Below are 27,366 nucleotides of genomic sequence, written 5' to 3' on the forward strand. Positions count from 1 at the left end.
GATGGAATTCTAATATTCTGCCTGTACAGACCATATAAGGTACACAGACCTTACCTTAGGCTTACAGTATAGTCTAAGGAGGTACAGAACCACAGACTGATCAACTCGCTTTTCCGTTTTCTGATCCGGTCTAGAGCGGATATATAATAATATATATAGCCAACCCAACCGCGGAAACCATGGCGGAAACGGGCGTCGTGCACCGTCAAAACGATTCCCCTCGTTTAAAACGTGTGTTTACTAGTTTTGTGCAAATCGTTTAGTTTCTTGTGCTATAAGAATCGTGTGGTGTATATATATATATATCCACATTGACCTTTTAATTCTAACTGTTGGCGAGACTAAACTAATTGATAATTTATTGACGACAATGCGAATCCGGAATCTTTTATTTTTGTTTCCTAAACCGGATCACACTGACGGCTCAGTTTGAGGTCTGGGACTGTCCTCCTCAATGTTGCTGGTTGAACGGTTGAACCCTAGGTGTTGCAGTGATAAGAATATCCACTTGAGGTTTTAATATTTACCACTAATAGTTTATGGTTAAAAGTCCTGAAATGCAGTGTAATGACGCGCATTGGCACAATAATTCAGTAAGTATTACCGACCGGAATCTGATGGTTATCAACGTTTTGTGTCGTGTGATCTTGTGTTATCACAACTGTTATCAGAGGTGTGTATATGTACAGCATTTAAACGGGTCAATAGTCCTGTCTGTCTGGCTGAATTGCTTCATGTGCCATATAATTATATAATCCTACTACACCCCGAGAGTTAATCTATGTAACCAAATGGACCTTAAGCCTTCAGGCTTCCATTTGGTGTATTCGTATTTCGTACACTTACAAGTTGATTGAAGTGTTGATAACACACACAAGTACTATTACAAGACGTACAGTCAGTCAGCCGACATGCATGCATTATTTTTCTTGCAGAGATGAGAGAATGGTGGATTCACGTGGGTCTGATCTTCATCCCTCTGCTAGCAGTGTATCTCCACATCCCTCCTCCCCAGTTGTCACCTGCTCTGCAGAAATGGCACAATGCTGGCGATACCTTCAACTTCAGAGGCAATAACATATTCTACAGAGGTAGCCTACAGACAAATTATTATTATGGGGGAATGGTGAGGGCTCCTCACTAGCTGGTTCAATAGGATGACAGTGGCAACATATAAATGTGTGTGTGGGGAGGAATCAATTGGCATAACAACACAAATTGGGGAGAAAAGTAAATTGGCATAACAACAAGAAATTGGGGAGAAAAGTTAAAAAAAAAAAAAAATCTTAAATGGTAAAACATTGGGGATAAAACATTTGTATATCTGATATATGAAAAGAAGAAGAAGAAAGGGCGCATCAGCAGATAGTATGTCACCAAATGAAATAAGGTCAAATAATTGATGACGTCTGTCGTAAACGGGACGTATTTGTAAAATCAGTCCATCGATCATTCCGGGCTCCTTTGCCCGGAGAGAAAGACGTCCGTGTGCATCTCCTGAAAAAGTGGAGATAATTGACTAAATTCACGTTTTTTGCCAGAACTTTGACATGGATATGAAACTAGAGGACCATATTTCACTCCACGTCTTTGGAATTATTTAATGGGCGAGTACAAACGGAGCATTTATCACATTTAATGCCGCGCATGATGCGCCCGACCAGAAATGAAGCAGGGTGTTCTATGGCTCCTGTATGTGGAATACTGTCTTGCTTAAAGGCTTGCCTTTGAGCTACTATATATTACTTCATATTATTATTATTATTTTCTTAATTCTTTTGACAGATTCGTATGGTGCTTTAGGAAATGTAGACATCATCATTCTCCTCCATGGATTCCCTACCTCCAGTTATGACTGGTACAAGGTAACTCACACAATCATTTATGTCAATATATTAGAATAGGGTTTTGGACCTCCCCCTGGCCAGCCGGGGCGCCTGATGGAGGGGAAAGGAACTGGTCTCCCCTGGTCTCCCCCCCCCCCCCCAAGGTTGGCAGAGGAAGTGTAGCGCACAGGATTACATTAGCTAATTGACACTGGGTGAAAAAATGGGTTACAAAATTGTGGGATAAAAAAAAAAAAAGAATCGGGTTTTGTTCAAAGTTATTGTTAATCTAATGAATGTTTATCATAAAGTGTGACATCACCTAGTGTCCAAATCTACAGCTTGCCTTAAAGACATGCTGTGCAACTTTTATTTTACAAAATAAAATGTAAAATAATTTGTACATTGGCTACTGTATGTTTACTAATTTTGTGCGACACTGTAGTATGAAGTAGGGCAGTGGTTCTCAATCTTGTTGTGCTTCAGTACCCCCTTTTCTTGACCACATAGAGAGAACTATATCTAGCATATCGCTGCTGTCCGGCAGAGACATCATGACTTCATATTTTAACTTTTTAGTTTTTGTAAATTAATGCCCTACTTTGCCATACTACAGTGATATAGCAGATATACAAGCTCAAGAGCTTGGTATATGCTATGTTTTGCTATATATTACAAGGTGTGACCATATATGGAGGCGTGATGTCACAGTGATGTTATGAGGCGTGACCATATATGGAGGTGTGATGTCACGAGGCGTGACCATATATGGAGAAGCGGGGTGACTAACTGACGGACGGGAGATTCAGGTTTTCATAGAAAATGCGATCTACGGTCACAATTATTTTTAATATTTTTATTTATGCTTTTCTGCCTTTTATTGATGAGAGACATGCAGCAAAGGTAGTCATGAACGGGACTCGAACATGCGACCCGCTGTCAGGCCATATCTGCTATTTTTGTATAACTCACCTATTGAAGAATAACATTACAAATAAGAAAAGGAGTGAAGACTTTAACTTAGTCCTGAGTGTCCAGCTTCTCAATTTTGCTCTTTCTCTCACGTACCCTCTGTACAGTAGTACCTCTGCGTACCCCCATTTGAGAACCACTGAAGTAGGGCATACATTTACAAACATAAATAGAAATAAATAAAATACAAGGTTTTTGCCCGACAGCAACGATACCTGTATGACCTTTTCTTCCAGATCTGGGAGCCACTAACTCATCGCTTCCATAGAGTCATCGCTCTGGACTTCCTGGGCTTTGGCTTCAGTGACAAACCAGTACGTAAAGAACTGAACCACAGAGAATGGCCTCTAGTATCATTGTGTCACAAATTAAAGAACACCCTTATACGGCATAGAACTTAGAAGAAGCTCAAGCTCCCCATTATGTATATTTTTTTATTTAACATTTTTCTGCATGTCTCTGCTAAGTTAGTGCTAACCTCCCCAAGTGAGTTGGTACCAGGTGCCTGTCCCCTTGTCATGACTGTATATGTTCTGGTGTACATACAGTACCTCCATACAGTAACACTGTTTTGTTTATTCAAGATTCAGGGTATACAGTAAATCAAATGACAGTATATGTGACACACCCATATGAAACATATAAAAGATAACAAAATGTTGTGAGTCCATACACAAAATATTGTGGTAGCATAAAAAAAAAAAAAAAAAAAGAAGTTGCATAGTCCTATGCTAACATGGAAGCGACACTAATACAAACCACATAACCTGAATCAAGTTTTGAAACAAAAACAAGACAAACGTACGACAAGACAAGACAAGACAAGACAACATGGCATGGTCATTGGTCACCCAAAACATAATAGACGTGGTAGTGCATCCACACATGGCTCCTAATAATAAATATACTGAACAACCCAGCTGCGTCGGGAATCTACAGTAGCATGCTCAGATCCAGGATTAAACTCATTCAATCTGGAATTGCTTGGAACTGCAAGTTATTTACTAGTGCGAGGAAGGGGCCATATACAGTACCTCTTAACTCAACTTGCGTCTGTCGTCCACCTCCCCTTTCGATCCCAGAGACCACACAAGTATTCTATCTTTGAGCAGGCCTCCTTGGTGGAGGCTCTGGTCAGCCATCTTGGACTGACAGACCAGCGGGTCAACCTTCTGTCCCACGACTATGGAGACACTGTCGCCCTGGAGCTGCTCTACAGGCAGGTTGCGTGCGTATTACTATTAACCCATTTAGACCTGGTGTAACCTATACGTTGTTATGCCTTTCATACCGAGAGACACCTCTGTGTCTCATATTGAGACACCTCTGTGTCTCATAGAGAGACACCTCTGTGTCTCATATAGAGACACCTCTGTGTCTCGTATAGCAACTTCATTTATTTGAACGTTTTCAGAAATGTTTAGGTTGGGTTTTAGAAGGCGTTTTAACTGAGTGCCACTATATTTGCTAACACTCTACACTATATGTCACACTCTCAATTAGGAGTGACCAGAACAGGACAGGCCACCTGACGATCAACAGCCTCTGTCTGTCCAATGGAGGTACAGAACAATTTATTATTTGTCAGAATTCAGTAGAAAGATGAAAGCCAATGATGATGTTTCCCAAGCAGTCACATTTGTATGGGTCACGACTCGGGTGAAAGTCCCATTGATTCTTCATATCCATGAGAACACAGTTCTTATTATGATTTATGACACAATAATAAAATATTTGCTGGGCATCTCCCTAGTCCCTACAGCAGTGGTTTCAACCTTTTTCATATCAAGAAAAATATGTTTTCTTATATATATATTTATTCCCCCCCCCCCCCCCCCCACTAGGAATATTCCCAGAAACACATTATCCAAGGCTGCTGCAGACAGTGAGTTGTACTTTTCTTATTTACATCTGTTTGTTTGAATTAAATTAATTCAGTGGGTGGGTAGCTGTTTTCTTCTTCTTCAAATGGAGCATATTATATCTGTCACCTACAGCTACTCAAGGACTACACATATCTGTCTCCACTTCTGACTCGACTCACCACCTATCGTCTCTTCACAAAGGGGTGAGCAGTCCTGAAACACAGACACACATACACGCACGCACACACGCATGCGCGCAATAATATAAGCGGTTACAGCACATAACTACCATAGCTAAGTCAGTTATAAATTGTCATTATTATAAGTTGTCATGCACAATTATGAACATTTATAACAAGTTTTATGAAGCCTTATAAGTGCATTATTATGCATTATAAATATGCTACGATAGGCGGTAACGTGAGGCTAGTGCCAGTGAAATGCGCGACATAAACAAAGAAAAGAGCCCTCATCGGGCCGACCCGGAAGTGATTGCCCTCCGTTGTGGCTCCAGGCTCGCTCACGGCCATGATCTGCCGCCCGGACTATTTTTTTTTTATAGCGTGACCTGGAATTAATGTTTTATCAAGCTCTAAACATGGTCCTTCATCTCAAACTGAGCCCTAAAATGCTTTAGATCGCGTACGTGCGCGTGCATGAGGAGATTTTGGATATTCGATGACTACACACCATGGGATCTACCGGAGGCTAACGATGGCTGCTAAAATCGGTAAATAAAATACTATTAATTCTGGATTAAATGACATTAATCAAACCCGAGAGATCTCGTTTTGGCAAAGGCGGTTGCAAGCACAAGATCGCGAGACTTTGCGTGTGTGGCAAATAGTGTAAAATGTTACCTGGTAGTAATGTGCTGTTCCACTGAGCTTATAATGCATTATGACCAGCGCTTACAGTACTTCATAAACCTTGTTAAGTTCTTATGCACAATTTATAAACATTTATAAGAAGCCTTAATGTGTGCATTATAATGCATTGTGCCGTGGTGGTCAGTGCTCTCATATGTATTTTTCTCATATACTGTAACACTGGTTTGTTTTGTTGGTAGAATTGGGGACGTGTTCGGTCCGTACACTCAGCCTACAGACGCAGAGTTCTGGGACATGTGGACCGGTCTGCGCTTCAATGACGGGAACCTGGTTCTGGACAGGTAGGCCGTAGCATGTGTGCTGCTCTTTTGTGTTTTAGTGGAATAGATACTTTATACATTCTATGTTTTACTCCTCACTCACTCTGTCTGTCTGTCTCTCACAGTATTTTGCAGTTTATTAACCAGAGGTCAAAACACAGAGATCGGTGGGTGGGTGCTCTCACGTCCAGCTTCGTCCCATGTGAGTAACCCCCAAGTACAACCCATTCAGGCCTGACGTTGAAATTTAAAAAATGACTTTTTAAAATGTATTTTTTTCTGAAAAACCTCATGTTTTTATATCAGGGGGTCAAATATCACAATATTTTCGATTTTGTGACGACACTATCGTATTAGTACGACAACATAAATGTTCTTTTAAAATGTTCAAAGATTTACCAAAAATAATTTCCAAAATGATGTGATTAACCAAGAAAAGACAACACTTTATTTCACAATATAACATATGAAATCCCATAATATATCTACTGTAGCTTCATATCACTATATCAATTATGAATATTCATAATGAGATATTACCCAGCAGACTTGTTTGGTGAATGATCGAAACACTGACACACAATCAAAATTGATCTGAATCTACTGGACATCACGTTAATATATACAGAACATTAAGCTTCTTTAGTGTGGATGATTCACATCGTTATTGGTATAGTTATCTTCCGTACCAAATATTTCCTTGTGGACATACAGTACAACTGCTGGCACTACAACTGACTGGCGCTGAGGCTAAGCTGCTTAGACTGTGAGGCTAATTCCTGTAGGGCGGCGGTGGCTCAGTGGTAGAGTGGCTGGATGGTAACCGCAAGGTTGCCAGTTCGAACCCGGGCTCCCCCAGAGTTAGTCTTGAAGTCAGACGAAATGAAAGACTGGCTAATTTATCGAGGCTAGTGTTGAAGTGTCCTTGAGCAAGGCACTGAACCCCTAATTGCTCCTGATGTGTTGGTTGGTGCGTTGCATGGTTTCCGCTGCCATCAGTGTATGAATGGGTGAATGTCATGTACAATCTATGTAAAGCGCCCATAAAGGCGCTATATAAATGTACCATTTAGTCAATCTGTAGCTCCGTAAGTAACCACCGAAGTCCTATTTCGAAAACAGCGAGAATAGTCCATCTAAAAGCACTCGGCGTGTGTGGTGCGTTGAGTGCTTGTAGATTGACTATTTTTTGCCATTTAAAAAGTTTTCTACACGAAAATGCCTTTTTTTATACACTACAGTATTTCTTATTTCATCCTGGGCTTCCTTCAGTGCACATGATCTATGGACCACTGGATCCAGTCAACCCTCATCCCCAGTTCATCAGCCTTTACAAGTGAGTGATATTATTACCTAGAATAGTAAATTGTGTATAAATTCTCTCAGTCACACTCATCAGTAGAACCAGACAAACCGATGCCAGATTATTGAGTCCAAAATAAAAATATATCCATAACAATTTATGACCAGAGGGGGAATATCAAAAACAGAGGCATGGACCCCCGCCCCAGAAAATTGACCCTCATTCCTCAGTTCCAGATATTGAAACAGAATTGAACACTCTCTCTCTCTCTCTTGTTGTGAAGGCGGCTCGTCCAGAGATCAACAGTCAGCATCCTGGACGAACACATCAGTCACTATCCACAGCTGGAGGACTCCACCGGCTTCATCAATGCATATTTCAACTTCATCAACTCCTTCTGAAGAACCAACTCCTGACACACAGACACCCTAAAGTATGTGGATTTCTACCACCTTTACAATCTCCACGCCTCCCAAGGTTGATCTCCTTAAAATGTTTTAACTTGTTTTTGTAAGATGCTCTGGACATTGTCAATTTTAACTGTAAATCTAGCTGAGTAGCCATCAGCTGGGTGAAGCTGAAAATGAATTTCCCCCGCAGGTTAACAAAGGTTTCCCCTAATAGCATTCTGACTGTAAGTTCTGCCATATTCATTAGAATATAGATGTACCTGGCGCTCGGGTGACGCAGTGGTAGAGGCCTACTTACCACCAATCCTCCGTTGCATCAGACCTTTTTGAGTGTCTATGCAAACACAATTGGTCTGTGTTCACCAAGCCCCCCCCGTAAGGCTATCCAACGTTGAAGATGCCACTACCTACTGGCGAAATGTGGAATTGCAGCACTTTAATGGAGGTGGACGGACGTTCATGACGTCACATGCGTAAGCCCCGGACCTCAAAATTGAGGTCCGGAGGCTAGGCTAGGCTAAACTTCCGCTCGCTCGAGCCATTGAGTTATAATTATACTTCCGGCAAGTCTTCCGGGTGCTTCAAAACGCCACTGAGCAATTTCCACTGAAATTAATAGCTTGGGGGCGGGGCTAGCACACCGGTTCGGTCTCTATCCTTTATAGCTCTATGGTGTTCACTCACTGTATCACTGTGTGTATTCCAATGGGCTCCTGTCAGCAGGGAGTGAACATAATAACTAAGGTAGTATTTTGTTGCGGAAATGCTTAATAACATGGAGCATCACATAAATGATTACGGGTCCATTTGGTTTCAGCAATTTATAGTAAGCAGTTAGTTATAGAGTTATATGAGTCCTTGAAATACAAATGTATGAACCTTATGAGAACCACTGGTCTAATCCATCCCTTGCAGTCTGCACAGCAATTGTCTCCACATCACCCAGTAAGAACATATGCTCACAAACCTTCCACTTCCATCTGAGACAAACTTCTCTGTGGGTTTCAGGAAACTGAAATTGTTGTGACTTCAGGGATGAGCAGCAATTCGCATTTTTTTTGTACAACACCGTTGTAAAATGAGGTATAAAACAACGCTTAATTGGCTAACCATACTAATGGATTAATTTAGTATTATTAAAAACAAATGAAATGTATATCCCAGAACATTTGCCTTGCGATTATTGAATTAATGGAGAAGAAAACGTGGTGGAATGTGACATGATCTCTCATTATCTCTCACATGTGTTGTTCAGTGGTTACTCAAGTACTGTACTAAAGTTTATTTTTTACTCCACTACAGTTATTTGAAAACTTTAGTTACTATTTACTTTGCAGATTTACCATACTTTCACAATTAAGCTCCACTTTACACTTTGGACTATTCAAAAACAGACGATCTGTTGCCAATACTTTTGTACTTGTACTGATAATCCAGACCTTTGAGTTGTAGCAGAGTACTTCTACATAGAGGTATTGCTACTTTTCCTATGTAACTTTCCCATTCTACCCCGGATTTGAAACTATAGGTCTCAAGTACATATTCTTTTCAAACAGGATAGTGTCAAAAGTCGTCTCCGACCTAGACACAAGATCTAAATGCCTCAATAGAAGAGCAGGAAAACGGATTGGACAAAATACACATTTGTACAAAAATGTCAGAGTACTTTTTCCACCCCTGCACATGTGAAATTGTCCACTCTTGTGTGTTTAATAAAAGGAACGGAAGTTTCAGCTGAAATTGGTGAAGTGAATGATTGTTTCATTTTATTGTAAATATTCTCCTATTTCAATATAGTTACTTACTGCAGAAATGTAGAACATGATGATAATATTGAAAACATTATTTAGAATACGGTAATGTCTTTCAAATATATATGTCTGTTTTGCAGGTGGTGGAATGTAAATGAGAAAAGATGCGTTTAGTACAATGAGATTATTCAATGTCATTTAGTGTGGACGCTTTTCCGTCACTTTTCCGTTGCGCTTTTTTGTCACGCTTTTTCACTTAGTTCAATTAACTGTTTTTGCAGCCCTATAGGTTAAACATCTATAACTCTTTGATAGTTGGATAGTATACCAACTATCCACTAGTATACCAGCCTTCTAAATCCTGACAGAAATACCGTACCTATGTTTCTGTGTCAGTGGTTCTCAAACTATTTCATGTCAAGGACCCCTAGAATTATCTGTAATTGGCCGTGACCCCATCTGAAAATATGTTGTTCCAGGGACCCCCCCAGAAGCAAAGATTTGAGTTAAAAACAATTGCTCTGAAAGAATATATATTCAAAGATTTGTGCCACATTTTCATGATTTTTCTAAAATAACAGACCAAGTGCTGCGCTATGAGCTTGTAGATCTGCTATTTTTCAACACCTAAAGCATAACATAATGCTTAAAACACCAAAAGGGGTTACCGCCCATTAATGTGCACTTACCATACAAATAGTGTGGACTAGTGGCCTGAGAACCTTCCGTTCTGCGGGGAAACTACAGCACTGCAGCTCTCTCTATGGGTGGAAGACGAGAGCTGCATTTCCAAGAAAGAGCATCATTTATTTTTGGAATATAGTGTTTTGGCAATATTATTATTATCCAAACGACAGGATAAAGAACGTGAAGGTATTAGCGAGCGGTTGAATGGTTGAACCCTGAGTCGAGAAATACCACAATTTAATGGAACATGATCCGCAGAAATGAAACAATGAATTAATGTGGTTCCTCTGGAGGGTGTTTTCACATAATGTATATAGCCTTTAACAAAAAAGAAAAGTAATTCACCCTTTTGGACTCTTTTATCCCCGGAAGTGAATTATGCAACATTATCTTTGTGCGTGTGTGCAGGGCCGGATTAACACCTCTGAGGGCCCCTGGGCACTGAAGCTCGAAGGGCCCCCCTTCACGCTCGCGCAACAATTTTGCTGTTTTGTGGCAGTTTTATGCCGTTACATTGGCCTATTTCCGGTCGCCTACCCCCCCCCCCCCCCCCCCCCCCCCCAGAGTGCAGTGTTTCGTGCAGGAAAAAGCTTTGGCATGGTGCTGGGCGCGGGGGGGCCTTCTGGCGCGCGGCCTAAGGCCGCGCGTCGAAAATTTTGATTAATGAATTCATGAATTTGATTAATTAATTAAATAAGATTAATAAATTAAGATTAATTCGTATTATTGCTCTTGTATTGCTATTGGAGACACTGGGGGGACACTGGGGGACACTGGGGAGGCACTGGGGAGGCACTGGGGAGACACTGGGGAGGCACTGGGGAGACACTGGGGAGACACTGGGGAGGCACTCAGGGGCACACTGGGGAGGCACTGGGAGACACTGGGGAGACACTGGGGAGGCACTGGGAGACACTGGGGAGGCACTCAGGGGCACACTGGGGAGGCACTGGGGAGGCACTGGGGAGACACTGGGGAGGCACTGGGGAGGCACTGGGCAGACACTGGGCAGACACTGGGCAGACACTGCAGGGCAGACACTGGGGTGGCACTGGGGAGGCACTGGGGAGGCACTGGGCAGACACTGGGCAGACACTGCAGGGCAGACACTGGGGAGGCACTGGGGAGGTACTAGACATTTCATATCACACACACGCCATGATTCACTAGCCCCCTTTGGCATGGCACGATTTATTTCAAGCATGGCGCAGCGCCATGCCAACAACATTGTGCAGGAAACCCTGGAGTGACAGCGAATCTAGCACATTGTTGCTGCTTTACACACAATTGCACTTTTCAGCTCCCCTTCTCACCAACAATAAAACACTCATCTTTTTAGACACCATTTATTTCATTCCGATTAGCAGGGAAATTTTCTGTGAAAAAAAAAAAAAAAAAAAAAAAAACGTTTCTTTTTTTTCTTTTTTTTTTGAGGGGCCCCTGTTGCCCAAGGGCCCCTGGGCACGTGCCCAAAGTGCCCATATGGTAGATCCGGCCCTGCGTGTGTGAATGAACACGTGTGAAGTCCCAGACCAGACCTCTCTGAAGTGAACCGTACTCAGACCAAATCTGTAGGTGGTTGGAGTACACGGTTCACTCCTAGTCACCGGTCTGCATTGTGATTCACAATGATCAAATAGTAATCTCAGCAAGGCAGATGGCTTCTTGGTTAGAGTGAGTGACAATGTTATCATCACACGGAAATATGAAATTACCTACCTAGGTTCCATCTTGGAGGCAATTCTTTCCAGTGATAAAAAAAAAGTCAACCAAAGAACAAGATTCCTATACAGGATCTCCTCACTGGTCAACAAAAACACCTTGAAGACTCTACAAGGTTTCTTCGACTATGCATGCACCATGCACCTCCTGGTACCACAGCACCTCTAAGGCCCTTAAATCAAGGCTCCAAACTTCTCAAAACAAACTGGTCAGGCTACTATTTGGCCTCACTCCCCGAACACCCACAACACCAGGGAGTTCAACAAACTATTTGCAACCCAGATTCGGCACAAACAAGGGACTAAATTCATTTCGCTCCTATGCCACCAAAATGTGGAACGCCCTACCAACAGTCATTAAGACATGCAAATCACTTGACTCCTTCAAAACTGCTCTCAAAGGGCTCCTACGGACAGCTGCAATTCGAAACTGGCCCCCGTAAAATCTGAATCCCCCCCCCACCCCTTTTCCCCCTCACTGTATATGTTTCTTTTCCCTTTTTACCTCCTCTATGATGATTTCCTGTTTTGACTATATAGTTGTGTATATTCGTACGTCTCTTAATGTTTTCATTAATTGAAAATGGTGGACCCTATAGAGCGTCGCAGTCCCGCCCCCCTACCAGGGCCCAGGAAATGATTCCCCGTTCATTTTCCTCATAGACATTTCAAAAAGTATTTAATGCACGTTAACCACGCTAAGCTTGGCATCCGTTGGGGAAATTTTTCAAAACCTCTATTGACTTTTCATTTTTTAAATTAATTAAACACGACACTAGCGAAAATAGCAGATGTGATGCACTGTAAGCTTGTAGATCCTCTATTTGTATTATTGTGTATACTATAAGGTTTAATTAAGTTGACACAAAAATGTCCCTTTTCCCTTTCTTTTTTATTTTAAGAAATGTACCCTGACGATGAGTATACCAGAATCAGTTCCCCGCTGATGGCACAGTGCCACCCCCTAGTGTTCACATTCAACCAAATTCAGTTATTTTATGAATATTATTTTCCCTAACTCTGAATTTCTTTGCAGATTAATCTGATTTCAGATCAACGCTGAGTGCATCTCAGTCCATGCCTGTCCATCTGCGTGTGACATCAATAAGTGAGATGTTTCTATATTCAACTACAGTACATTCAACTTTACCAAGACAAATTCCTCATTTGTGTAAAAACAAAAAAAAACGATTGTGATTGTGATAGTGATACTTACTATTACTTGTAATGTGTCCTGAATGTCTCACTAACATTGAACCATTTAAACTAGGGATGTGCCGATGAGACATTTTAATGAATTGCTGTTATGGCCGATAACTGATATTACCAATGTCGTTTATGATCTCATTCTGTATTGAAAAATTATAATAATTATTTCTATTCTCCAACGGTAAATTTGTTTTAAAATGGAATCAATCATACAATACTTCAGAAACCTACAGAGGTTACCCCCAGACGAGACACCATGAGGTGTTGGTTGCCCAGACCAGGCTGCTATCCTAAAAGGTAAATGGTGCATTTATATAGTGCCTTTATCCAAGGCTTTACATAGTGCATTACATTCACCCATTCACACATACTGTACATTCATACACCGATTGCAGCGGAAGCCATGCAAGGCACCAACCAGCACATCGGGAGCAATTTGGGGTTCAATGTCTCCTTCTGTAGGAGGTTGTCCTCTAGGGGGAAAAAAACTGAAAAATGTTTGTACCCCCTCTTTTTTCTTTTCTCCCTTATAGGCGAGATACTGTATTTTGAGACCAACTGCTGCTGGTATGTACAATAAAAAACGTATAATTCTTTTATAATTTTGTCTATTCTGAAAAGAAATCTATGTAACAGGGTATCTGCACTGCAGGCTTAAGCCCCATTCAGACCGAAGAAGCAGAAGCAGAAGCTAGCTTCTGCTTCTTCGTCCCATGTTATCTCTATGCAGAACAGCTTCTGCGTTTAAAAGCTGGAAGATTAGCTTTTTTTTGTTTTTGCTTTTTTTTTTTCTCACCGAACCTTAACTTTAAAGCAGCTTTTAAAAGCTGGAGCTTTAAAAATCTGCGTGTAGCCAATCAGAGCACAGCGTGGTTTGAGGAGGCGGAGTTGAGCTCATTTTACGAAACCAAAAAGCCTTGGAAAAGCTGTCCGAGCCAATTGTCCGCATTAAAAAATAAACTTTTTAAATATGGGCTGTATATGAAATATGAATGGATATTTGGCAAGACCATAGCATATTTTGTGATAGAAATTAAAGTTTATATGAGAAACAAGTTGTCGAAGCGGTGAAAACAGGTTGTGTTCCGTGTGCCGTCGCGAGTGTCACGTTTCTGGGGACAAGTCATCGTGCATTCACCCCCCCCTCCGGTTCTCATCGAAGCTATGGATGGACTACTGAACTGAACTCTCCAGAACGCTATCCGTCGCTGACGCTGATGGACTAAACAGTGCACACACACACGGTTGATAAATTAGCAGATATAGATAGATAGACAAACAACTAAACAATATATAGTTGTGTCGGAGTTTTCGCCAAAACCTTCCCCGAGAAGAGGGGACCTGAGCAGCCCGCTCTCAGCGCGTTTCTGTGCCGATCCTCGTGTGTCTCTCGGTAGTATGTTGAAGCTTTTGCGCCGTCAATCAATACCTTTAAAATAAATAATTAATAGCCTTTATATCAGTTGTATGTACCCCCCCCCCCCACACACACACACACACACACACACACACACACACACACAGTACAGTAGTCCCCAGTACTGGAACGCCGAGGAGAGCTGTGCTCGGAGACGATTTGCGGGACGTTTCATCGCACTAAAATTAATTGCCCTTGTCGCGGGACCTCGCCCTGAGCACAGGGCGTTGACCACTGGTGTACGCTCCTCGACACCCAGTCTCAACTTAGGGGGTCCTCCGCGGGCCGGGCCACAGGGTCCAGAAGTCGGTCCACTTTCGTGTGTGTGTGTGTGTGTGTCGCTGCATTGTATGTTGATTGTTGAAACGTGGGCACCGTGAATCATACCTTTAAAAAATAATTAATAGCCTTTATATCAGTTGTATGTACCCCCTCTATTTATGCAATATGTTGCCCATGTTTTGTGATTGGTTTGCTGCGTTCTGAATCGATAAACCAATCGCATATATTTATTTGAGGGAATCATTTCAGACAGCGCCGAGATAGGGGCTCTCTTCCACGGGAGACTTGGAACTGAATGTCCGGAAACCGCACGTAAACATAAGCTGTTTTAATTGCTTTTACGACGTGCTGGATATATACAATTGTATTTCTACGGTATGCTCTTTCTAAATCAACATTAACATTACATACAGAGCCGCCATTTAAAAAAAAACCCGGAGTGTTTCGCTCGTGGCCTAGGGGGGAGAGGAGAGCGGAGTGTGGGGGGGAGACATGAACACTGAAGACGGGGAGGATTGAGATCCGGTCCGTTCGGTTATTTACAAACAAGTTTACCAAGATTATATTATTTATTCATCCATGAATAGGTTATGATGTAACTAAATATATCATTATTTCTCCTCTACAGTCGCTATTTTACATTTTAGACTTTCAAATGCGCATCTGCTCAAACTGCCCGTCTCTCGTCTCAAAGCCAGACAGCCAGTCCAGGCAGCTTGAGTGACAGGTACCTTGTACACGCCCACTTTCTCAAAAAAAAGCTGCGTCTTTTAGAGTTCTGCTTCTGCTTTTTAAAGCAGCTTCTTCGGTCTGAATGGGGCTTAAGGCAAGTCAGATTGAACTTAAATACCTTTTTATATTTAATATTGTGAGCTTGTAGATCTGTTCAAGCTGTTACTTTGGGCTTGTTTATCTGTAAATACAGAACGATTAATCGGACAGATTAATTAATCAGTCTGATTGATTAATCGAACTGATGCCGATTAATCTAAAAACAACTAGAATCGGCCGATACCGATGCGTTTGCCGACTAATCTCCCATCACTGATTTAAACCCTATATACACTTTGTTGACTGGGGTCCCCCATGGCTTTAGATACTCTATGATTATTTACCTCTACACCAGTGGTTTTCAACCAGTGGTCCGGGGACCACCAGTGGGCCTTGAGGGGGTTCCAGGTGGACCCCAGCTAATTGACGGAGAGTTGTTAACCAAATAGGCCCTTATTATGATCTTTAACTCTTGAGAGCGTATTCTCTCTCCTAATGGTACCAACATCAATACAGAATGGAATTGTGGACAAGATCTTATCCAACGACAACAAAATATTCGCGAGTTTTGGGTCTGAGAGGCTAAATGTCATCAAAGGTTCCGTGGCTCAAATACCCAATAAATAATGGGCCTTCATATGAAAAGGGTTGAAAACCACTGCTTTACACCATCTCTTGATGGTCTTATGACATGCTTAGAATGTGCGACGTGTAGACAATGTGATGAATCAGAGGACATTTTATTACATGTAAGAAAATCTTTTTCAATGCAGCTTAGGTTAAAAGTACAAAACATATGAACTATGTCCTCATGGACTGTAAAGGTCAAATATTACATTCAACTGTTTTTGTGAATACATACGAGTGTGATAAACACAGGCTGGATAATGAAGCCTGAGTGATAACATCATTTACATCATTGCTGTCGAAAAACCGTAAAAATTGTGCTTTTATTGTCACTATACTTTTGTATGATGAACTATGGCATTACATTTTGAGAACAAACAACAATTATAGTGGATTTGATCCATTCAATTAAAAAAAAAGTGTGATCTTTAACACAAAATCTAAAAAGGATTTCACAGACGCAGTAACAGCAATGGTATGTTTATAATACTGTAGCGAGACAGAGGACTCTAGGCAAAGAAATATGACATAAGGATGATCACAAAACACTACTTGAAGTGAAACATTGAGCACATTAAATCGACAATGATGCCTTTTCAGATTGTCCTGTTTGACAGTGTTGGCTTCCATTCAATAAACGGTGTATTATGATTTAGTTTCCCTCTAAAATTATATTATGTCTATGTAAGAAACGACTGCCCTGCTTTCTTTTCTCATACTATGACGTTCAAGGTGGCTATTCTGAGTGGCCAAAGAGCATTGACCACGCCTCCAGGTCTTGAGTTAAGTAATAAGACCTGGTACTTAAGACACGCAAAATACAGCCCTCAATGTCTTGGATCAGTCTAAGAAATCTTTTACGAAAAGATTATATTACAAAACGCTCTTCCAGCCGTCTCCGCGTATCTATCTACGCGCTCACGTGCAGTAGAGCAGTTAGCTAGTACATGGCTTCCCAAAGCGAGGTCCGTGGACCCCTAGGGGTACTTGAGGGAGTTCCAGTGGGTACCTAGCTCAATTAGAGATAGTTAGGAACCAAATGGACCCTTATGGGTCTGTAACTCAGAGTGTACAAATGGAACCAAATGGACCCGTATTTGGTTCCATTTGTACACGCTCAGAGTTAAATTAACAGTGGTTTTACAATATCAATTGGGGTACCAGACATAGAAAGGCCATTAAATCGGGGGTCCGTAGCATAATGCGTGTGAAACTGGGGGTCCATGAAATTACCAGTATTATGTTTCGGAATCACTGCTAGAGCCGTAGAAATCCTCCCTTTTATCGAGGTCACTGGCATACTGTATGTTTTCAAATGGGGGGGGGGGGGGGGGGGGATGTCCGTGGCCTAATAAATGTTGATTTGGGGGTTCTTGACACAAAAAAAGTTTGGGAACTTTTAGTAGATGCCCAGCTTGTCCCAGAAGTCGCAGATATGGTCCCTGGTGCCCACTTGGGAGTGCGAGCGCACCGTCAGGTTCATGACCAACCAGCTGCTGGTGTCGGAGTAGCGCGGCCAGGCCGGAACGCGCTGCTGCCTGCAGAAGGCCGTCTGCTGGACGCGCGACGAGGGGTCGCCTGCGTGGGCGAACGCGCCCCAGAAGCACAGCATGCGGTTGGACAGCAGCTTCTCGGGCTGCGACAGCGAGAAGTTGGCCACGGAGGCGCTGTTGAACAGGAAGGGCAGCTCAGCGCCGTGGCAGGCGTGCTGGTAGCAGAAGGTGAGGCCCGACCAGACGCGGTGGTCCGACGCCACGTGGTCGAACACGTACATCCACACCGCGCTGCCGATGGCGTGGCCCGCGCGCGCCGCCTTGCGGGACGGACACAGGAAGACGTAGTCTGTGACGATCTGGGGGAAGAGTAGAGGGTTGTACATGGATGGCAGCAGACACTCAATTAGCAGGGTAATGAGTCCCCTCCGTCCCGGGATGCAGGGATGGTCTTTTAGATCAGTCCCAGGGACATTTTCAGTCCCACTTCATCCAGTCATATTTTGCCATTTTTACAAATTGCTCCCATTTGATTTTATATGGTTATTATGTGGTTATATGCATGTAGCAAACAGAAGAAGAAATTATTATTATAACTAAAGCTAGCATAATAAAACTAGAATAAAAAACAGTGCGGTAGTGGATGCAGAGGTCGTTGTTTTATTGCGTCCCTTGACTATAAACTGCGTTTTGGGATGCAAAATGCACCCTATTTAATCTCTGAATTAGTTTACCTGAGCCAGCATGTCCTTGCTGTCAGCATCTCACCTGAGCCAGCATGTCCCTGCGGTCAGCATCTCACCTGAGCCAGCATGTCCCTGCTGTCAGCATCTCACCTGAGCCAGCATGTCCCTGCTGTCAGCATCTCACCTGAGCCAGCATGTCCCTGCTGTCAGCATCTCACCTGAGCCAGCATGTCCCTGCTGTCAGCATCTCACCTGAGCCAGCATGTCCCTGCTGTCAGCATCTCACCTGAGCCAGCATGTCCCTGCGGTCAGCATCCACGTACATGGGCAGGTATTTGTGCAGGACGCGGAGGGCGTGTTGTTTGAAGATGGCCGTCGTGTACACAGTGCACTCCACTGCCGACACGGGTTTGGTGAAGACGCCGTATACAAAGATCACCCCTTCCTCCGAGGTTGTGCCTGAAAGCGATAAGAATTGTTAACCATGATAGATTAATCGAAAACACCCAACCTTTTTTCTGGTGACTGATCGTGTCCTTCCAATACGTATGGGGGCAATGCTTTTTCATTTACCGTTCTCGTAGCCTCGGAAACCCAGACGTTTTCATTTCCCTTGTAGGAAGGGGCGGGGCAGCTAAAATGAATATCAAATATCTAAATACTGAATCAAGCAACTTACAAACTGTCTGGGGTGTTCACATAAGCCTGAGTAGACGATACAATGACCAAAGGTTTTTTTTTTAAAGTGAAATGCTTTAAATGCTTAACCACTTGAACTCTACCGTCATTGAAAGTAAATGGCAGATCTACAAGCTCACAACGTGTCGCAACGAAACAAGCTTGGAAATCTTCGCCGACATTGGTGTATGTAGAGTGTGACACGTGCGTGTGTGTGTATGTCGCTCTGAATTAAGAGCGTGTAAATTGTGCGTGCGTGCGTGCGTGCCATACCGAGGAGTACAGACTTCTCTTTCTGCCAGTGGCCCTTTTGGAAGGCAGTGACAGCCTGCTCTTTAATCAGCTCTCCATCGATGTATGGCCCCCACGTCTCAAAGATCTCCAGGAACCGGAATGGGTTTATGATCTTGGAACCTGAGAGACAGGGGAGGAGGGGGGGGCGGGGGGAATGTGAGACGAGTCTTTGGAATCAGTTTATTACTTAGAACTGTATGTAATGTATAGAAATGTATAGACCAGTGGTTTTCAACCAGTGGCCCTTGAGGTGGTCCCCATGCGGCTAAATGTTGGAGAGTTGGTAACCAAATGGACCCTTATAGATCTTACGGGTTCCAGACCCACAGGAACGCACCGGGTGTGCCGGCCTGATTCTTTATTGGTTAATTTAAGTTTACAACCACCTTAAGAAAATTCAAAGATAATAAATACTTATTATTATTTTTGGCGACTGAAACAGTCATTCTACAGAAGTATAAATGAAGGCATAGCACTGCAGCTATCACTACTACATGACACTATGACACTATCACTACTACAGTAGGTAGGCAAGTCATGCCACCTTGTGTCAGAAAATCCCATATGATCCCTTTAGTTTCCAGTGGTTTTCAACCGGTGGTCCATGGACCACTGGCGGTCCGTGAAGGAATTGCATGTTGCAATGTTGTAATTTACTTGAAAAAGGAGTTTGAATCTCAAGAAGGGGAAGTGTACCCAGCCTGGTTCAGTCATCATTATTAGGAAATATTATATTGCATGTGTGTGTGCTCGACGCTCTTACAATCAGTTAATATAACTATAATTTAGCTGGGGACACCATGGAACTCCCTCAAGGACCCCTGGGGGTCCCCGGACCCCACTATAGTGTTTTAGGTTTCTATAGGCAGGGGGTGGTGTGGTGTGGTGTCTTACTTGACTTTATCTGGGCAGCGAGGACAGCCTGCGGACTCAGAGACAGCAGGCACACGATGTCACTCACGGTGCAGTTGGCCTGTTTGGCAAAACCCCTACCAAGCTTCAGGGCATCGTGCCTAATTAAGCACAAAGACACACAAACACACCGTATCTCTGGTCAGCTCCAAGTCTAACTAATCTGTAGTCTAAGCCTATAATATGAAGACTGAACACTGTTGCACGGCTTGAATACAAATATTATATGTGCATTTCTCAAATTTAGATGTTACCTTTTCAGCAATCCTAAAAAGGAGTTAATTTCTTCCCAATTCATGTCATATAATAATCGACGTCTCCAGACGTCCTGAGAATTAAGTGCAATTGAAAGAATGCTTTTTGAATGGGTTCAGGCTAATACGATAATAAACTCATACTGTACCTACAGTAACTACCTATACCAGCTACGATTAAGTAGAAAGGACAATATTAAGAAACATTCTAGGGGCCTTCACCGGTGCCCGACCTTGAGATTAAGAAACCCCTTAACCAGTTGATAAGAAGTGTGTTCCTCACCTGGTCTTGAGAGGAATGGAGAAAGGAAGGCTCTGGAAGATGGCTTGTTTAAACAGAGGTTTGCTGCTCTGGATCATTAAATGGAGGCTCACAGACTGGGCCCCGGCGCTTTCCCCAAATATCGTTACCTGGGAGAAAATATTATTATAAAATAAAAAAAACAAGGAACAATTTGTTTTCCAGACTTACATCCAATTCAATCTAGCCGAGCACATCAGCGCCGGAATAAAGATATAAGGGGTGCAGTACTTAGTTTAGACAGTATTTGATTTAGACTAGTCATTGGTTAGACCAGTCATTAGTTCTACAACTATCTTCTGATGGAAATAAATATCAAATGTGACACAATAGTCATTGTGTCTTTTGAAGGTAACGTGACGGTTACAGCTTCCTGTGTGCCATAGGATGCTTGTAAATTAGATACAGTGATATGGTATACGAAATTAGTTTTCTTCAACGGGTGGCTGGCATCTCCCTTAGAGATAGGGTGAGAAGTTCAGTCACACGAGAGAGACTCGGAGTAGAGTCGCTGCTTCTTCGAAAGGAGCCAGTTTAGGTGGTTCGGGCATCTGGTTAGGATGCCTCTCGGGCGTCTCCCTAGGGAGGTCGTCGAGGCACGTCCCACTGGGAGGAGACCCCGGGGCAGACCAAGGTGCAGTTGGAGGAAACTCACTGGCCTTGGAACGTCTCGGGATCCCCCCAGGAGGAAATCACTAATGTTGCTCTGGAGAGGGAAGTCTGGGAGCTCTCTGGTGGAGCTGTTGCCCCCACAACCCGACTATGGATAAGCAGTTGAAGATGGATGGATGATATGGAATACGTCTGGCTTTACGTCTGGCATAAAAAAAACAAAAATCTGCCGAAATTGCTGCTTTGCTATAGTGTCGATCTTCAGTCTTGTATTCTATACTATTGTAAACATCCCCACCTGCATAACTCATTGGTAATAAAGTAGACAGTACGCAAACAACACACTTGACTTGACCACATCCACATGACAGCCATTTTTCTCTCACGTCGTGGAGAAAAATGGCCTCATAGAGATTTCTAAAGTTGTATAATTAACAGCAGCACTGCATAAATACTGCCAGTGATTACAGTACCCCAGCATGCACGGTCAAGACCTGGACCAATTAGTGACATCTCGATTGTGGCCAGATCATGTCAAACCAAGACCAGTCAGATCTGGCCCAGAATATCACCTGATTTCAACCAACATAAATTCTGCCCATTAAGACGGATCGAGGCCAGGTCAATTTAAGTTCAGTCATATCATAAGATCTGGCCCAGAATAAACTATATTATTTCAACTGGTGAAGACGTCCTAGCTGGACGTAAAGATCATCCCCATATGGGCTGAGATCTGGCCTAGTCCTGAACGTCACCGGAGTCACTGGAGGACATCATCATAACGTTATCATGACGTCATTTGGCTTGCTGGGACATGTATTGCTGTAGCAAGAGGGAGAGTGTGTGTGTGTGTGTGCGTGCATGTGCGCGCGATTACCTTGCTGGGGTCACCTCCAAACATTGCAATGTTCCGTTGGACCCAAAGGAGAGCTGCTTGCTGGTCCAATATCCCATAATTCCCTGCAGCCGAGGTTTTGGGATCCTTTCCCGAGACGAGGAACCCAAATGCACCTTTAATCATAATGCATACGTGTCGTTTACATGATGAGTGAGTGAAGCATGAGGTGGACATTAGTCATGTTTACATGATGAGTGAGTGAAGCATGAGGTGGACATTAGTCATGTTTACATGATGAGTGAGTGAAGCATGAGGTGGACATTAGTCATGTTTACATGATGAGTGAGTGAAGCACGAGGTGGACATTAGTCATGTTTGAACGCGTGATATTATATTGTTAATGTATGTGTCTTTGTCTTTGTCCTTGTCGTGTCCTTTGGGAGCCAAATCACTTGCATGTGGTCGTTCCATCGCATGACATTGGGAACATGCATGCTCAGGTATTTGTCATAGTACAATGATCACATTCTAGCTGCAGCACATACTGTACATGAGCGTGCATGCACGCACGCACGCACACACACACACACACACACACACACACACACACACACACACACACACACACACACACACACTCTATTTCTGGAAGTCAGACTCTACAAAACAACAATTTAATAATTGTGTACTTGTGGAGACATTTGGCCTGCACAAGTATAGTAATGCCAGTAAACGCACGCACGCACACACAATATGATGACATTATACATCATGAGCATCACTGATGACTTCCACGAGACCCCTGTTAGGCGCTGGAGTCGCACACCCAGTCCTGTCCCACAGCGGCATAGCGAAGCCCCCCTTCTCCTCCTCCTCCTCCTTCTCCCCCTCCTCCTCCTCCTCTCCCCCTCCTCCTCCTCCTCCTCCTCCTCTCCCCCTCCTCCTCCCCCCCACTCATTACACTACAGCCCCAGCTGGCGAAACGACAGACACAATGACAGTCTTCTTAAACCCATTCGGGACGGAAACCCCTTTTGGTGTTTTAACCATTATGTTATACTTTAGCTATTGAAAAATAGCAGATCTACAAGCTCGTAGCAATCGTGAAAATGTGACGCAAATCTTTGAATATATATTCTTTCACAGCATAAGTTTTTAACTAAAACTTTGCTTCTGGGGCAGGGAGGGGTCCCTGGAACAACATATTTTCAGATGGGGGTCCGTGGCCAAATACAGATAATTCTGGGGGTCCTTGATATGACAAAGGTTGAGCACCGCTGACATAGAAACATGAGGTTTTTCAGAAAATATTTAGAAGCCTTTTAAAAAAGAAAATCGGCCTCAGGTCGAAATGGGTTATGTTCTCACCCAGACGATACTCCATGCTCACGATCAGGGTGTGGGTGAAGTTGCTGATGAAGCGCCCGTCGTACAGGGGCTTGGAGGCCGTGCCCACGATGAAGTCTCCTCCGTGGATCCACACCATCACGGGCAGCGGTCTCAGCAGCGGGGCGCTGAAGTTCACGTCCAGGGGCACGAAGATGTTGAGATACAGACAGTCCTCGCTCACCTTTTAGGGAACAACGACGACACACATGAGGCTGAGAGCGTGTCGTTTGTTTTTTCAACTCGGAACAAGGACTCCGGCGTAAATGAATGAAGGCCTGAGGACGATTCCACCAATGCCTTTTTAGTACTTAGTACTTCTCACGCTTTCTCGAGAAAAATGTTCAAAAATAAAATAGCAGATTTACAAGCGTGGCACAACGATGTTGTTGAAATGTCTTTATTGGGAATAGCCCCTTGAGATGAACCATCTCGTTTTCAAGGGGATCCAGAGATAAAATACATACCAAAATACAATACATACCAAAACACAAGAACACAGAATAGACAAACATAAACAGGACAAATCAGACAAAAAAAACAGGGAGGGGGAGCTTATCTGCTATTTTTGAATAGCCAATGCTAAAGAAAAAACACCCGTCTTCAAATGCAGTGAAAATGTTTAACAGGGAAACAGCAACGTTTCGGCCTATACGGCCTTCATCAGGCTATCTTTATGCATATTACATAAAGCCTGATGAAGGCAGTATAGAGCGTCGCAGTCCCGCCCCCTACCAGGGCCCAGGAAATGATTCCTGTTAATTTTACTCATAGACATTTCAAAAAGTATTTATTTAAAGACCTTTTAAGCCTCGTACAAAAGCCAACTCGAGTTATGAGAAATCATGACAACAAACACATTGTTTTGGGCCGAACAAATAATTAGAAAACGGCAGGTTACAAGACTTTTTTTTCTTGTTTTTCTTCTTTGTAATTATTTGTTTAGTCCAAAATATTGTGTTTATTGTGATTTGTCACAACTCGAGTTGGCTTTTTTAAAATGTCTTTAAATAAATACTTTTTGAAATGTCTATGGGAAAAATGCATTGGGAATTATTTCCTGGGCCTGGCGTCGTCATGAAAGGGGGCGGGACTGTGACGCTCTATGTTGCTGGGTGGCAGTGGCTCAGGGGTAGAGTGACCGGATGAAAACCTCAAGGTTCCCAGTTCGAACCCTGTGGGCTCCCCCAGAGTTAGGGTCGAAGTGTCCTTTAGCAAGACTCTGAACCCCAAATTGCTCCCGATGTGCAGGTTGGTGCCTCGCATGGTTTCCTCCGGCATCCATGTGTGAATGTATGTGTGAATGGGTGAATGTAATGCACAATCTATGTAAAGGTGTGTGAATGTGTGTGTGAATGGGTGAATGTACGTAATGCACAATCTATGTAAAGGTGTGCGAATGTATGTGTGTGTGTGTGAATGGGTGAATGTAATGCACAATCCTCTGCTATATAAATGCACTTGATTGTCACTCTCCTCTATGCACTGTCGCTGCTGTAGGTGTACAGAAGCCTTGCTTTCTATTGAATAGCCAATGCAAAACAATCTAAAATGACACAGATGCTTTCCTGGTTTAATAATGGGAATAAAAGTAGGCCTACAAGCATTTTTTTCTTTCTCTTTCTTGGTGTGTGTGTGTGTGTGCGCGCGTGCATATGTGTGTGTGTGTGTGTGTGTGTGTGTGTGTGTGTGTGTGTGTTGTCTCCAGGTAATGCTATCATAGCATAATAACCTAACGGTTAGGTTATTATGCTCATTGATTAGGTTAGGTCCTAACCTAATCAATGAGTCGGTCGGTGTGAGACTGAGCTCGCCACCATTGGTGTGTGAATGTGGGAAGTGAGGACGCTGGCGTCGACTGTTCGCCGCTTCACCTCCAAATGTATGAATGAATGAACCATTGTAAAGCACTTTGAGTATAGGCACAAATATGCAATTCATTATTAATCTTCATTTGTATATCACCTCTTTACATGCACTACACATAGGCTAAAGTAAACAACAGAGTTAATTGAACAAGCAATATCATAATGTGATTAAAATTGTTGTAACGAGCAAAGGAATAGCAGAAGTACAGAACACACTCTACCTGTATAGAATGCTTTAAAATAAAAAATATATAATAATAATAATAATAATAAGAGTAATAATAATAACATGAAGATATATATTGTATGACAGTGTCAGACTGTCAGTGACCATTCACGTGATCCTTCCCATCCTTACCTTCTGAGGGCACTCATCCGAGATGGGCCCACTGCATCCCTGCATGCACGCTGCTCTGGGGAAGGTGGCATCGTACACCCCGGGCCACGAGCTGAGCGGCCGGGGGGGTTTCCAGCGGTATGCTCCCACGGGAGGATCCGCGAAAGGTATCCCGTAGAATATATACGACTTCTCGTCAACTAGACCCCTCATCAAGCCGTCCTTGGTCATGACTATTGGAGCGGGATCGGCAGGCATCCGATTTGGGTCTGACCTCTCCCGGTTTTGATGCCGATAATGATCCTCAGTTGAAAAGTTGACCTCCGTTGGGTCATTGCCCTGTTCTTTGGAGAACTTCTCCTCCTCGAACGACATGATGTCCCGATCGATCACGATAGGCTCGCCTCTGGCGAGAAACCCGCCCGGGGAGATGATGCTCCTGAGGAGGCCGACAGGGTCGATCTCCTCCTCGTCATTTAATGTCACCTCTCCAAAAGCCATCATCGCCTGCATCATCAGGAGCAAACACAGACAACTCTCCATGTTCGATACTTGTAGTAGGTCTACTGTATGTCCTCGGGGGTAGTATTATATTATCCGACCATTCTTTTGACTAAAAATGTATATCCCAGCGGACAGCGGTCGAGAGAGAAATCTGCCGTCTATCTCTGAGCCTGAATCCAGCTCCTCTCTCCTCAGCCGTGGGACGTTACTTGTGACACCAATTTAGCCAAATTGGACGAAGACAAAACCGTCCAGTGTGCCATGTGATCTGCCTGCTGGCCTGAGACCCGTCCAGCGGCCGGCTGGGCCCTGTGGTGCGGGTCCCCCTAATGGAAGACAAACCGTCTGTCCTTTGCTTAATGAAATGATGAAGGTCTGTCTCTCTATACACATACTGTGGTCTGTGGCTGTGGGTCACGCACTGTTCCGTTCGCCCTGCCCAGAGCCACTACAGTGGACACCAAGGCCCAAAAAGGAAGTTTTGAGTTACTTGACGCCAGTGGTGTAAAGGAATATTAAACTAAGTACTTATACTTCAACCCATATACATTTCGGCCATTTGAAAATAGCCGATCTACAAGCTCACAATGCGTTGCAAGACTCGCAACATTGTGAGCTTGTAAGATCTGCTATTTTCAATAGATTTTGTACACATTTTGAACTTGTGAAATATGGCACATTCTGCACAATTATTTACTTTTAGTAGTGTCGTATCTGGAATCAATAATTCTACACTATATCATGCATGTTCGTGAACAAATGTTACTTAGGTCTGAAGTAAATCAATCATGGCTGGAGTCTGCCTGTCTGCAGGTTTGAAAGAAAGCACGCATAGTCAAGTACTTGGCCTGGCCAGGTGTGATAGTAAACTTAGCATTCTATTGTATCCAGGAGAGACCTTTTGCTTACCAAGTGGCAATATGTTGATATATACCGGTATGTAAAGTTTCAGTCTCCACCTCCGTATATCTGTGTCTATGTAAAAACTGTATATATATCCTGTAAAATGCAAGGTTTAGGAAGTCTTAACTGGCCGCGCAGCGGTTCAGTGGGAGAGCCCTGAGCTGCTCCAGGCTCAGGGTCTAGGCGAAGCTCTGTCTTGGATCTCGGTGGTCTCGGTTGCAATAAAATGGTCAACTCTATACACTTCAGTTCATCTCTCTCTGCCTGTTTTGATTCAACTGACCGTCCGATGTTTTTGCCTACAACTAC

General features: G+C 43.2%; 2 protein-coding genes across 3 annotated transcripts; one reads left to right on the forward strand and one right to left on the reverse strand.

Annotated features, from left to right (window-relative positions):
- Positions 1–449: 449 nt before the first annotated feature.
- On the forward strand, positions 450–12,926 carry mest (mesoderm specific transcript). Of its 2 annotated transcripts, XM_080757210.1 has the most exons (13): positions 450–593; positions 936–1,091; positions 1,786–1,865; positions 3,035–3,112; positions 3,881–4,017; positions 4,302–4,360; positions 4,643–4,683; positions 4,796–4,866; positions 5,733–5,834; positions 5,939–6,015; positions 7,086–7,149; positions 7,400–7,549; positions 12,722–12,926. In XM_080757210.1, the coding sequence occupies exons 2-12, from the start codon at positions 938–940 to the stop codon at positions 7,515–7,517; spliced, it is 981 nt and encodes a 326-aa protein (XP_080613336.1). In that variant the 5' UTR covers positions 450–593; positions 936–937; the 3' UTR covers positions 7,518–7,549; positions 12,722–12,926. The 2 variants fall into 2 exon arrangements, with proteins under 2 accessions (XP_080613336.1, XP_080613335.1); XM_080757209.1 differs by lacking the exon at positions 12,722–12,926 and having other exon boundaries at positions 7,400–9,248.
- A 4,464-nt stretch (positions 12,927–17,390) lies between these two features.
- LOC308310688 (crystal protein) lies at positions 17,391–26,193 on the reverse strand (the record flags this gene model as incomplete). Its single annotated transcript, XM_080757068.1, has 8 exons — positions 17,391–17,843; positions 18,457–18,629; positions 19,122–19,262; positions 20,037–20,155; positions 20,592–20,719; positions 22,099–22,232; positions 23,428–23,629; positions 25,672–26,193. 8 exons carry the CDS (start codon positions 26,191–26,193, stop codon positions 17,391–17,393), a joined length of 1,872 nt encoding a protein of 623 aa, XP_080613194.1.
- Positions 26,194–27,366: the final 1,173 nt, after the last annotated feature.

Source organism: Protomyctophum bolini (assembly GCF_963924005.1).
Source record: "Protomyctophum bolini genome assembly, chromosome: 23".
NCBI classification, from domain to species: Eukaryota; Metazoa; Chordata; class Actinopteri; order Myctophiformes; family Myctophidae; genus Protomyctophum; species Protomyctophum bolini.

Coding starts and splice junctions, on each gene's coding strand:
- mest (XM_080757210.1), top strand. CDS start 938: ATGAGAGAATGGTGGATTCACGTGGGTCTGATCTTCATCCCTCTGCTA. Junction 4,361..4,642: donor CCTCTGTCTGTCCAATGGAG/GTACAGAACAAT, acceptor CCCCCCCACTAG/GAATATTCCCAGAAACACAT. Junction 4,867..5,732: donor TATCGTCTCTTCACAAAGGG/GTGAGCAGTCCT, acceptor TTTTGTTGGTAG/AATTGGGGACGTGTTCGGTC.